This window comes from Squalius cephalus (genome assembly GCF_949319135.1).
Source record: "Squalius cephalus genome assembly, chromosome: 19".
Taxonomy (NCBI): domain Eukaryota; kingdom Metazoa; phylum Chordata; class Actinopteri; order Cypriniformes; family Leuciscidae; genus Squalius; species Squalius cephalus.
The window spans coordinates 15,660,273-15,673,620 of NC_137140.1; the positions used below are offsets into that span (position 1 = coordinate 15,660,273).

Consider the following 13,348-nt stretch of genomic DNA (forward strand, 5'->3'; position numbering starts at 1 on the left):
CTGTTGTGTTTAGGGCTATGCTCCAAGAGACTTTTTTGTAGGTATTAGGTCATTACACGTATGTACCGAATTTCGTGCACGTACGTGGAACGTTGCAGGAGGCGCACTCCGTTGAACTTTTATAGGTGGCGCTATCGAGCCATTTTGCCCCGTCCAATTCTGAAACCTATATCAGATGTAAATTTTCGCCAGTTCTGACGCGTGTGCAAAGTTTCGTGAGTTTTCGCGCATGTTTAGGCCCTCAAAAATGCAATTCAATGCGGAGAAGAATAATAATAATAATAATAAACAGAGCAATTCCAAGAGGGTCCTCACACCATCGGTGCTCGGGCCCTAATAATAATAAACAGAGCAATTCCAAGAGGGTCCTCACACCATCGGTGCTCGGGCCCTAATAAACAGAGCAATTCCAAGAGGGTCCTCACACCATCGGTGCTCGGGCCCTAAATATAGCTGCGAGCAGCGATTACGGGCCCAAGCCGGTGGCACCGCAACCCCGATGCCTTTAGTTACCTAAAGGCACCGGGGTGGCGGTGCCGCCGGCTTTGGCCCTTCATCGCTGCTTGCAGCTATATTTATATATATATATATATATATATATATATATATATATATATATATATATATATATATATATATATATATATATATCTTTAATGTATTTTTATCATGTTGAAAAAGTTTGGTGTGAATAAAATAAACCACTTAGGAGGAGTAACTAAAAACTCAGAGTCTGACATATCCAAAAATTCCACATTCAAACCAAAATATCTGACTTCCTGTTGCTCGGAGCTAATGACTGTAAATTAGAAAGTTGTCCGGCTCAATGAGACCAATATGCGTACTGATTTTTGTAACTGTGGGTAAAAGTAACCCCCCCACTTTTGTCAAAAGCATTTTGAAAGTGACACACTTCCTGCTACCAGTTGGTGGCGCTATAACTTTGACTCACAATAGTTACATCCATCTGACCGGCCTCTTACCATGAACACACTGCTGAAGTTTCATCAAGATCAGTTAATGTATGCATAAGTTATAACACTTCGTGTTTCTCTTTTCTCGCCATAAATTCGTTTCCTCGCCACGGCCAAACCGTTCGAGATATCAAAAATCCGTCCGCAATTTAGCATCCTCAATGTCTTGACTTCATGCACACCGAGTTTGGTGGGGATGTGATGAATTCTCTAGGAGGAGTAGTTCACATTCCACAGCAAGCGTTTTCCAAACAACCCATAATAGCTGACTTCCTGTTGGGCGGAGCTAATAACTTAGACTGCGGAAGTTGTTCGGCCCGATGAGATCTATATGTGTACCGAGTTTCATATTAATTCATGCAAGTGTGTTTGATATATGGACCAAGTTTTCAGACCGTGTTCAAGGGGGCGCTGTTGAGCCCCCCTGCCACGCCCGGGTACCAGCTTCAGCCCGGCACTGATGGCCGTGGGTTCTGACCTGTGTGTAAAGTTTCAAGAGTTTTTGAGCACGTTAAGGACCCCAAAAGCCCCTGAAACCTTGATTAACAATATAAAAGCAATAGTCAAATCCCCCCCTCCCCTCACACACACAGAGACACAGAGAGAGGGAGAGAAAATTCTTCAGAAAATCCACATTCAAACCAAAATATCTCTTTTCCTGTTGGTCGGAGATCGTTAATGTAAATTAGAAAGTTGTCCGTCTTGATGAGAACAATACACATACCAAGTTTTGTTGCTGTTGATAAAACTAACCCCCCCACTTATGACTAAAGGTGGCGCTACTGAGCCCCTCACCACGCCCGTTTCTGAAACTTTGCACAAGTCTACGGGCTAATAAGTGTGATGTGTCTGTCGAGTTTCATTCAATTTCAAGTATGTTAAGAGTCTCAAAAGCATCAAAAAACAATATTAAAGTTTGATGCGTTGCCACGGCAACAGTATTAAAGATATCAAAAATCCTTTCACAGGTCTACATCTGCCGTGTGTTTACATTATACACATAAAGTTTGAAGCAAATCGGGTAAAAATAAGAGGGTGATTTCAAAGCATTTTGAAAGTGACACACTTCCTGCTGCCAGTTGGTGGCGCTATAACTTTGACTCACAATAGTCACATCCTTGTGTTCGGCCTCTTACAACGAACACACTGCTGAAGTTTCATCAAGATCAGATAATGTATGCTGAAGTTATAACACACTTCCTGTGTCCCTTATTCGCCATAAATTCGTTTCCTTGCCACGGCCAAACCGTTTGAGATATCAAAAATCCGTCCGCAATTTAGCATCCTCAATGTCTTGACTTCATGCTGACCGAGTTTGGAGGCGATTGGATGAATTCTCTAGGAGGAGTACATTAAATTCCACAGCATGCGTTTCAAAACAATCCATAATAGCCGACTTCCTGTTGGGCTGGCGTAAAAAGTAAAAGTACGAAAGTTGTTCGGCCCGATGAGATCTATATGTGTACCGAGTTTCATATTATTACATGCAAGCGTGTCTGATTTATGGACCAAGTTTTCGGACCCCGTTCAAGGGGGCGCTGTCGAGCCCCCCTGCCACGCCCGGGTACCAGCTTCAGCCCGGCCCTGATGGCCGCGGGTTCTGACCCGTGTGCAAAGTTTCAAGAGTTTTCGAGCATGTTAAGGGTCTCAAAAGTGCCCGAAAGGTTGACAGAAAAATAAGAATAATAATAATAATAATAATAAATAATCCTACCGAAAACAATAGGGTCTTCGCCCTTTCAGGGCTTGGGCCCTAATAATAAACAGAGCAATTCCAAGAGGGTCCTCACACCATCGGTGCTCGGGCCCTAAATATAGCTGCGAGCAGCGATTACGGGCCCAAGCCGGTGGCACCGCAACCCCAGGGCCTAAAGGCACCGGGCTGGCGGTGTCACCGGCTTGGGCCCTCCACCGCTGCTCGCAGCTATATTTATATATATATATATATATATATATCGTCGCTGTCCGATGAAAACCACGTATGTCCATTTTGCCGATTTTGAGATTTTTCGACGGATTGAATGTCCAGGTTCATTTCCGTATACAGTATGCTTCACATATCTAAATGGCCAATGAAAAGTTGTGAAATCATGTCATCTGATTTTCACGTATATCCATTTGGTGTCAAACCTGTCAATCACGCCGCGTATCTCCCGCCCTGTGGAAGCATCTCGCCGGTCTCGTGAAGTTTCATCGAAGCTCAGCACTGGATAGCCGAATAACACTGTGAGGTAAAGTATCAGCAAACGTTTGTTTTTGACAACTGTTCTCAAGTTTATTATACATTCACAACTATTATTTATCGGTAAATGGTCTAGACGAAGTGATTGTCACCGAATATTTTTATTTATTTTTATATTTGTGAACCTGACTGACGAAAGTACGACATTGAAGCTCTCCACAGTTTAGTTCTAATCTAGTTCTTCACAGATTAGTTTGCTTGCTAGTAAGTAAATAAACTCGGTCTCATTGATAAGATTAAAACTTTTTTTTTTTCTTTGTCAAACTGATCAAATTATAGCCTGTAATGCTACTGATTGTCACTAGAACATGCCTCACTCATACTGCCATCACCGCTTGCCAGAGGCTGAGAATTTCCAGCACTAGAGTTATCTTGCTACGTTTTTATTGTGAAGATGTTAACGCACGGATTTCCGAAGTGAAGTGAAACAATGTTGACTGGGCATAGCGCTATATTTTTTCTGATCTGTTTTTCTCCCTTCCTTCAGGATGTCTGTCTCTGTAAAGGAGCTGTGTGAATTGATGAATGTTAACTATGATAGGGCTGTTATTGAGGCGATTGCGAGGGTCAACAATGAGGAGGAAGGTTTGTAGGAAAATAGAATTGAGTCAGCCAAACAGTTAATTCTACATTGTATTCATTACTGAAATGTTAACTAGTTTTCCTTTCTGTCATTCTTAGATTCACTTGAAAGTGACAGTTCTCAGACAGCTGCCAATGAGGGTAGGTACTTTAGGCTTAAATTATTTTCTCCCAGTAGCAGCTACCTATACAGCAACCTAAAGCCTATTGATGTGTTGCACATTAAGGTGAAACTGTCACACATGTTATTTTGGTTCCCTTGATCCAAGAAACTGCTGTTGCATTTCCAAATACTAACCCATCAAATTGTATGTGGCTAAATTAAAACATTTTAAAGTTTTAAAAATGATATTTAAGCCATGATTTACTCACCCTCAAGCCATTCGAGATGCATATGTCAATCTTTTTTCAGACAAACACATTTTCAGTTATTTTAGAAAATATCTTTGATCTTTGAGTGGTTATAATGTGAAGTTATGGGGTCCACATTGTTGAAGTCCCAAAATGTGCATGCATCCTTCACAAAAGTAATCCATCCGGCTCCAGGGGGGTAAACGAAGGCCTTCTGAGGGTAATCCGTGCGGTTTTGTCATAAAAATATACATATTTAAAACTTTATAAACGAAAATAACTGGCTTCCGGTGGCGGTCGGTGGTCGGCGCGCGTTCATTTGGAGATGGATGCTGGCGTATGACGTAGGACGTAGCCCAGTTATTTTCGTTTATAAAGTTTTAAATATGTATATTTTTACAACAAAACCTCATGGAATATCCTCAGAAGGCCTTCGTTTATCCCCCTGGAGCCCCTGGATTACTTTTGTGAAGGATGCAGGCATATTTTCGGACCTGAAGCAGCCGGACCCCATTGCTTCACATAATAACCACTGAAAGATCTAAGACATTTTCTAAAACAACTGAAAATGTGTTCGTCTGAAAAGAGATGCATCTCGAACGGCTTGAGGGTGAGTAAATCATGGCTTAAATTCATTTTTGGGCGAACTATCCCTTTAATCACAGAGAATTCAAAATGTATAGTTACTGTACATTTGCTGGTCATAGCTACTGATGCAAGCTCAGTTCTTAATTATTCAAACATTGTAGGCTATTCAGTGTGCTAAATGCATTTTATCTTTATTGTTGTTAGATTCTCTGGAAAGTGATAAAGAAAATCATTCCGAAATAGCTGCCAGTGAGGGTAAGTATTATTCTTCTTCTTTTTCTTCTTCTCAGATTAAACTATACTACAGCCTCCACCTCACATTAGTTTTGAGTAGGACTTAAAGACTAAAGCCCATTACTAATTACAAATCTAGCGTATTTAATCTATTACCAGTCAAAATGAATGCAATCTTATATCTGAATGATGTGAACAGTGCATCCGTTGTACTAAATGTGTTCCTCTTTATTATTCTAAGACTCACTTGAACACGATCCAGAAAATGAGCCGGATTACACACCTGTCAATGAAGGTGAGTAACTTATTGTCATTATTTTTACATTTCTGTCAGCTACTAGTGGGCTCAGCCACACACACACACACACACACACACACACACACACACACACACACACACACACACACACACATGTCTGGTGCACTATCTTTGTGAGGACTCTCCATAGACGTAATGGTTTTTATACTGTACAAACTGTATATTCTATCTACACTGCCCCTATCCCTAAACCTGCCCATCACAGGAGACATTCTGCATTTTTACATTTTCAAAAAAACTAATTCTGTATGATTTATAAGCTTTTGTACCCATGGGGACCTCAATTTAGGTCCCCACGGTGACACGAGTCCCCATAAGTCTGTGTGCATTCAGGTTTAAGTCCCCACCGGTGTAGAAAAACATGTCCACACACACACACACACACACACACACACACACACACACACACACACACACACACACACACACACACACACACACACACACACAAACAGCAATGCCAAACTTAAATGCATGCCTACACACTGACACACACACACATATATCCACATGCTAAGAAACCATGTAAGAGAAATGTGCATTTGTAGAACATCATTTTTATTTTATTTTTATTTTAATCATATGAAGGTGCCATTGATAATCGAGGAAGGTCAAGGAAGAGGGCCAACCCAGACAATTGGAAGGGTAACATCCAGAAAAGGAAAAGAATGAGGGGCCAATCTTATCTTGGACGGAAAAAAAATGAATTTGTCATCAAAGAAGAAAGAAAAATGGGCGGCCGGTGCCAGTCTGTGTCCTGCCAGAAATCGAGCAAACTACACTGCTCCGAAATTGATGAAGGGAAGAGGGAGGAAATTTTCAAGTATTTTTGGGGGAAATTGGAATGGAAAGAGAGGAGAATGTATGTGAAAACATCGGTGGAGGTGAGTGATGTCAAGCGGCGCCGGACAGAAGCGGTTCAATCTCGGAGGTCAGCATCTCTCTTTTGTTGTTTATGTGTAGATGGTAAAAGGCTCAGAGTTTGTCAAAGGATGTTCCTGTCTACACTTGGCATCAAGCAGTGGACTTTTTTAAAGTGGGTTGGGCGAAGAGGGGAAAGTCCTGAGAAGATGGCGAGAGTGAGTGTAAGGACAGAGGAGCAGGACTTCCTAAAGACCTTCCTTCTGGATCTGCCAAAAGTTCCATCGCACTACTGCAGGTCCTCCTCATCAAAGATGTACCTGGAGCCTTTCTTCAAGTCCATCAGTCATCTCCACACACAGTATAAGCAATCATGTGCAGACAACAGCATCCAGCCTCTGTCACGGCAAGTATTCACTAACACCTTCAACGATTTAAATCTTTCTCTGTTCCATCCGAAAAAAGATCAGTGTGACACTTGCTGTGCCTTCAAAGCCGGGAACATCGAGGCTGCCGTGTGGGAGGAACACTGTGTTAAAAAGGACGACGCACGAGCAGAAAAGGTAAAGGACAAACAACTTGCAAACAACACCACCTTGGTTGCATGCATGGATCTGCAGGGCCTTCTCCTGTGCCCAAAGCTTCAAGCGTCTGCCCTGTACTACAAAATGAAGCTTGGTGTCCATAATTTTACCATCTACAATATGGCATCACATGAAGCAAAAAATTACCTTTGGCATGAGGGTGAAGCTGGGGTCTCTGCCAACGAGTTCGCCTCCTGCATTGTGGATTACCTTGAAGCACACCCCACTTACAATGAATTCATCCTTTGGAGTGATGGGTGTGGTTATCAAAACCGAAATCTGATCCTGAGCAATGCCCTCTTAAAGTTTGCTACTGAGAAAAAGAAACGTGTGACACAGAAGTACCTTGAAAGAGGTCACACACAAATGGAATGTGACTCTGTGCACAGTGTGATTGAGAGGAAGTTGAGAAACCGTGACATACATGTTCCAGCTGAGTATGCTGCAGTTATTCGAGGAGCTCGTTCCAGTCCAAAACCATACGAGGTGAAGTATGTTGGTTACAGCTTTTTCCAAGACTTCAGCAAAGTCAACATCTGTAAGTCAGTCCGACCTGGTAGCAAAGTTGGAGATCCTACGGTGCATGACCTTCGAGCAGTCAGGTGTTTGTTTGTTTTTTAACACACTTTTTCACAAATACATGAAACATTAGCCATATCATATTAAAATATTTTGTTTCATAAATCTAAACATGCTTTTGGTTCCCTCTTATCTCTGTGACCTTCCCCGACACCCCTCCCCCCTTCTTTTCTTTAATCTATCTATTAGATACAATGTGGATGGCAGTATGGAGTTTAAATTACTACACTCTGACAACTGGCAACCCTTCACATCCCCATCCCTGAGGAAGACGTGTGTCATCGTGGCCCCACTCTATACATCCGCCCCAAAAATTAAAGCCCTGAAGTTCAAGCACCTTCAAGAACTGAAACATGTTTTACCCAAGGACTTTCATCCATTTTACAATGCACTTGACCATGAGTGATGCAATTTCACTACCTGGATGAATGAGCTGTCCTGACTTACTGATTAATTTATTAATTAAATGTTCTATTTATTGTGTATTGTCATGTAATTGTTTATGTGCATGTTTTAAAATGACTTGGTCTTATCTGTTGAAATTTTTGGAATTCCTATCAGCCAATTCTGACCGGAAAGACATGATTAAAATCTTGCATTAAAGGAATAGTTCACACAAAAATGAAAATTCTGTCATCATTTACTCACCCTCAAGTTGTTTCAAACCTGTATGAATTTCTTTTTTCTGAAAAGAAAAGATATTTTGAAAAATGTCTGTAACCAAACAGTTGACGGACCCCATTGACTTCCATAGTATTTTTTTTTCCTACTATGGAAGTTAGTGGGGTCCATCAACTGTTTGGTTACAGACATTTTTCAAAATATCTTCTTTTGTGTTCAGCAGAAAAAAGAAATTCATACAGGTTTGAAACAACTTGAGGGTGAGTAAATTATGACAGAATTTTCATTTTTGGGTGAACTATCCCTTTAATGCCTCTTGCTATTTTATAATTCCACCTGTAATGTCAGTATTGAGTCTGATTAGTTGGTATTGCTTGAATCACCTGAAGAATAAACATGAACTGGTAACTGGAGTTTACTGGAACTGCATCTTCATTTTCACTTTTCTTTTCTGCAATACATTGCCAAATAAACATAGCCTGGTGAGACAATGACTTTCCTTCATCGAGGTAAACGTTTCCCCCCTGACGCCAGACGTACGTCTAGGAGTGACAAAATTACGGTAGGACTGTGCAAACAAAGTATCTGTCTAGCATTACCATGCCAGTGTAGTGATTCATTGTCCCTTCATAGTTTGCAAGAGACATTTAATACATTTATAATTAATATTAAATAAACTAAGCGTATTTAATAAACTAAGACGTAGGCTATTTAATAAACTGAGCGTATTCATCTGTCAATATGAAACGCGACTTGGCCATTCAGTAATGATCGGAAGAACGCGTATCGACCACCGTTACTGTAAAATATACACGTATGTCCATTTAAACTCAATTTTGGTCAAATGTGGATTATATCATTACACTGGCAAGAATATGGTTACATTCAAAGATGCCGTACCAAGTATGACAACGCTACATTCAACTGCTTTTGAAATACGATGTTTTTTTCACTTCCTGAAAAGTAACCGTTTTGGACATACGTGAGTTTCATCGGGCAGCGACGATATATATATATATATATATATATATATATATATATATATATATATATATATCGGACAAGTAATATTCTCTGTCTTGTCACTTTAAAATATATATATATATATAAAATTCAGAGGCCGATTTTGCAAATAAATCCACATTCAAACCAAAATATCTGCCTTCCTGTTGGTCAGAGCTAATGACTGTAAATTATAAAGTTGTCCGGCTCGATGAGACCAATATAAGTATTTATTTTTGTAATTGTGGGTAAGACTAATCCCCCCACTTTTGTCAAAAACACTTTGAAAGTGACACACTTCCTGCTACCAGTTGGTGGCGCTATAACTTTGACTCACAATAGTTACATCCATATGATCGGCCTCTTACCACTAACACACTGCTGAAGTTTCATCAAGATCAGTTAATGTGTGCAGAAGTTATAACACTTCGTGTTTCTCTTTTCTCGCCATAAATTCGTGTCCTCGCCACGGCCAAACCGTTCGAGATATCAAAAATCCGTCCGCAATTTAGCATCCTCAATGTCTTGATTTCATGCTGACCGAGTTTGGTGGGGATCTGATGAATTCTCTAGGATGAGTGTTTCAAATTCCACAGCATGCGTTTTTCAAACAACCCATAATAGCCGACTTCCTGTTGGGCAGAGCTAATAACTTAGAGTGCGGAAGTTGTTCGGCCCGATGAGATCTATATGTGTACCGAGTTTCATATTAATTCATGCAAGCATGTTTGATTTATGGACCAAGTTTTCAGACCGTGTTCAAGGGGGCGCTGTTGAGCCCCCCTGCCACGCCCGTGTACCAGCTTCAGCCCGGCCCTGATGACCGTGGGTTCTGACCTGTGTGAAAAGTTTCAAGTGTTTTTGAGCACGTTAAGTGCGCCAAAAGCCCCTAAAACCTTGAAAAACAAAGATTAAATGGAATAGACAACCCCCCCCCCCACACACACACACACAGACACACAGACACACAGAGAGAGAGAGAAAATTCTTCAGAAAATCCACATTCAAACCAAAATATCTGACTTCCTGTTGGTTGGAGCTTATAAGTGTAAATTAGAAAGTTGTCCGGCTCGATGAGAACAATATACATACCGATTATTGTGATTCTAGGAAAAACTAAGCCCCCATTTTTGACTAAAGGTGGCGCTACTGAGCCCCTCACCACGCCCATTTCTGAAACTTTGCACATGTCTACTGGCTAATAAATGTGATGTGTCTGTCGAGTTTCATGCATTTTCAAGCATGTGAAGAGTCTCAAAAGCATCCGAAAAGAATATTAAAGTTTGATGCGTTGCCACGGCAACAGTATCTAAGATATCAATAATCCTTTCACGGGTCTACATCTGCCATGTGTCTACATTATACACATAAAGTTTGAAGCAAATCAGATTAAAAAAAGAGGGTGATTTCAAAGCATTTTGAAAGTGACACACTTCCTGCTGCCAGTTGGTGGCGCTATAACTTTGACTCACAATAGTCACATCCATGTGATCGGCCTCTTACAACGAACACACTGCTGAAGTTTCATCAAGATCAGTTAATGTATGCTGAAGTTATAACACACTTCCTGTTTCCATTATTCGCCCTAAATTCGTTTCCTCGCCACGGCCAAACCGTTCGAGATATCAAAAATCTGTCCGCAATTTAGCATCCTCAATGTCTTGACTTCATACACACTGAGTTTCGAGGGGATTGGATGATTTCTCTAGGAGGAGTACATTAAATTCCACAGCATGCGTTTCCAAACAACCCATAATAGCCGACTTCCTGTTGGGCTGGCGTAAAACTTAGAGCACGAAAGTTGTTCGGCCCGATGAGATCTATATGTGTGCCGAGTTTCATATTATTACATACAAGTGTGTTTGAGTTATGGACAAGTGTTCGGATCCCGTTCCAGGGGGCGCTGTCGAGCCCCCCTGCCACGCCCGGGTACCAGCTTCGGTCCGGCCCTGATGGCCGCGGGTTCTGACATGTGTGCAAAGTTTCAAGAGTTTTTGAGCATGTTAAGGGCCCCAAAAGTGCCCGAAAGGTTGACAAAATAATAATAATAATAATAATTAAAGCTGCAAGCAGCGATGAAAGGGCCCTCGCACCCGTGCCATCAACACTCGGTGGCTTTAGGAAGGCAGAGCATGGTTGGGAAATGTACATTTAAGGAGGTATATATAGTAAGAGTATGTCAAAGTCAGTTACAAAATGTTTTGTATAATGGTGATAATAGCATGCTTCATGACTCAGCTAAGTGTTGCTAGCATGTTCAGTCTGTTTCTAGCATGCTTAGTACACAATAATTATGTGGTTAGTACTGCATTACTGTGTTAACCATGTCAGTTTCTGTTGCCAGTAGGTGGCGTTATGACTATAACTGAATATGAGCATGGATGTGTGTTCAGGACAGAACTCTTATCAAACATGTGAAGTTTGGTGCAAATTGGACATTGCCTTCTTGAGTAACAACAAAGTCATGTTTCATTGAATTAGCATTCTTTAGAACTTAGCTAAGCATTGTTAGCATGTTTTAACATGTTGCTAGAACGGCATCAACGTGTTAAACATGTCACTTCCTGTTGCCAGTTGGTGGCGCTATTACTATAACTGAACATTCTCATGTAGATGTGTTCAGGCCATGACTCTTATCAAAAGTGTGAAGTTTGGGGCAGATTGGACATTCCATGCCTGAGTTACAGCAAATTCCTATTTAATTGCAATAATAGCATGCTTTAGCACTTGGCTAAGAGTTTGCTAGCATGTTTTAGCATGTTTCTAGTATGTTGTTAGCATGTTTAACACTTGCTGGCACTTTTTTATATGTTATTAGGAGTCCACAACAGTGTTAAACATGTCACTTCCTGTTGCCAGCAGGTGGCGCTATGACTGTAACTGAATATAAGCATGGTCATGTGTTCAGGACAGAACGCTTATCAAAAGTGTGAAGTTTGGGGCAGATTGGACATTCCATGCCTGAGTTACAGCAAATTCATATTTAATTGCAGTAATATCATTCTTTAGCACTTAGCTAAGTGTTTGCTATTATGTTTTAGCATGTCTCTAGTATGTTGGTAGGATGTTTAGCACCTACTGGCATTTTTTTATATGTTATTAGGAGTCAAGAACAGTGTTAAACGTCACTTCCTGTTGCCAGCAGGTGGCGCTATGACTATAACTAAATATGAGCATGGACATGTGTTCAAGAGATAACTCTTATCAAACGTGTGACGTTTGGGGTAGATTGTACATTGCCTTCTTGAGTAACAACAAAGTCCTGTTTCATTGAATTAGCATGCTTTAGCACTTAGCTAAGTATTGCTAGCATGTTTTAATATGTTTCTAGCATGTTTAGAACTCAATGGCATTTTTAACATGTTGCTAGAACGGCATCAACGTGTTAAACATGTCACTTCCTGTTGCCAGTAGGTGGCGCTATTACTATAACTGAATTTGAGCATAGGCATGCGTTCAGGCCATGATTCTTATCAAACATGTGAAGTTTGGGGCAGATTGGACGTTCCATGCCTGAGTTACAGCAAATTCCTATTTAATTGCAGTAATAGCATGCTTTATCACTTAGCTAAGTGTTTGCTAGCATGTTTCTAGTATGTTGCTAACCTGTTTAGCACTTGCTGGCTCTTTTATATATGTTATTAGGAGACCACAACAGTGTTAAACATGTCACTTCCTGTTGACAGCAGGTGGCGCTATTACTATAACTGAATATTCTCATGTAGATGTGTTCAGGCCATGACTCTTATCAAACGTGTGAAGTTTGGGGCAGATTGGACATTCCATGCCTGTGTTACAGCAAATTCCTATTTAATTGCAGCAATAGCATGCTTTAGCACTTAGCTAAGTGTTTGCTAGCATGTTTTAGCATGTTTCTAGTATGTTGTTAGCATGTTTAGCACTTGCTGGCACTTTTTTTATATGTTTTTATATGTCCACAACAGTGTTTAACATGTCACTTCCTGTTGCCAGCAGGTGGCACTATGACTGTAACTGAATATGAGCATGGTCATGTGTTCAGGACAGAACGTTTATTAAAAGTGTGAAGTTTGGCGCATATTGGACATTGCCTTCTTGAGTAACAACAACATCCTGTTTCATTGAATTAGCATGCTTTAGCACTTAGCTAAGTATTGCTAGCATGTTTTAACATGTTTCTAGCATGTTTAGACCTCAATGGCATTTTTAACATGTTGCTAGAATGGCATCAACGTGTTAAACATGACACTTCCTGTTGCCAGTAGGTGGCGCTATTACTATAACTGAATATTATCATGTAGATGTGTTCAGGACAGAACGCTTATCAAAAGTGTGAAGTTTGGGGCAGATTGGACATTCCATGCCTGAGTTACAGCAAATTCCTATTTAATTGCAATAATAGCATGCTTTAGCACTTAGCTAAGAGTTTGCT

General features: G+C 40.7%; 1 protein-coding gene across 1 annotated transcript; it reads left to right on the forward strand.

The window, feature by feature from the left end:
- The first annotated feature begins 2,937 nt into the window (after positions 1-2,937).
- On the forward strand, positions 2,938-7,934 carry LOC307147132 (uncharacterized protein). Its single transcript, XM_079851631.1, has 7 exons — positions 2,938-3,205; positions 3,704-3,801; positions 3,898-3,939; positions 4,942-4,992; positions 5,213-5,266; positions 5,879-7,337; positions 7,504-7,934. Exons 2-7 carry the CDS (start codon positions 3,705-3,707, stop codon positions 7,718-7,720), a joined length of 1,920 nt encoding a protein of 639 aa, XP_079707757.1. The 5' UTR covers positions 2,938-3,205; position 3,704; the 3' UTR covers positions 7,721-7,934.
- Positions 7,935-13,348: the final 5,414 nt, after the last annotated feature.

Coding starts and splice junctions, on each gene's coding strand:
- LOC307147132 (XM_079851631.1), top strand. CDS start 3,705: ATGTCTGTCTCTGTAAAGGAGCTGTGTGAATTGATGAATGTTAACTAT. Junction 3,940..4,941: donor TCAGACAGCTGCCAATGAGG/GTAGGTACTTTA, acceptor TATTGTTGTTAG/ATTCTCTGGAAAGTGATAAA. Junction 5,267..5,878: donor TTACACACCTGTCAATGAAG/GTGAGTAACTTA, acceptor AATCATATGAAG/GTGCCATTGATAATCGAGGA.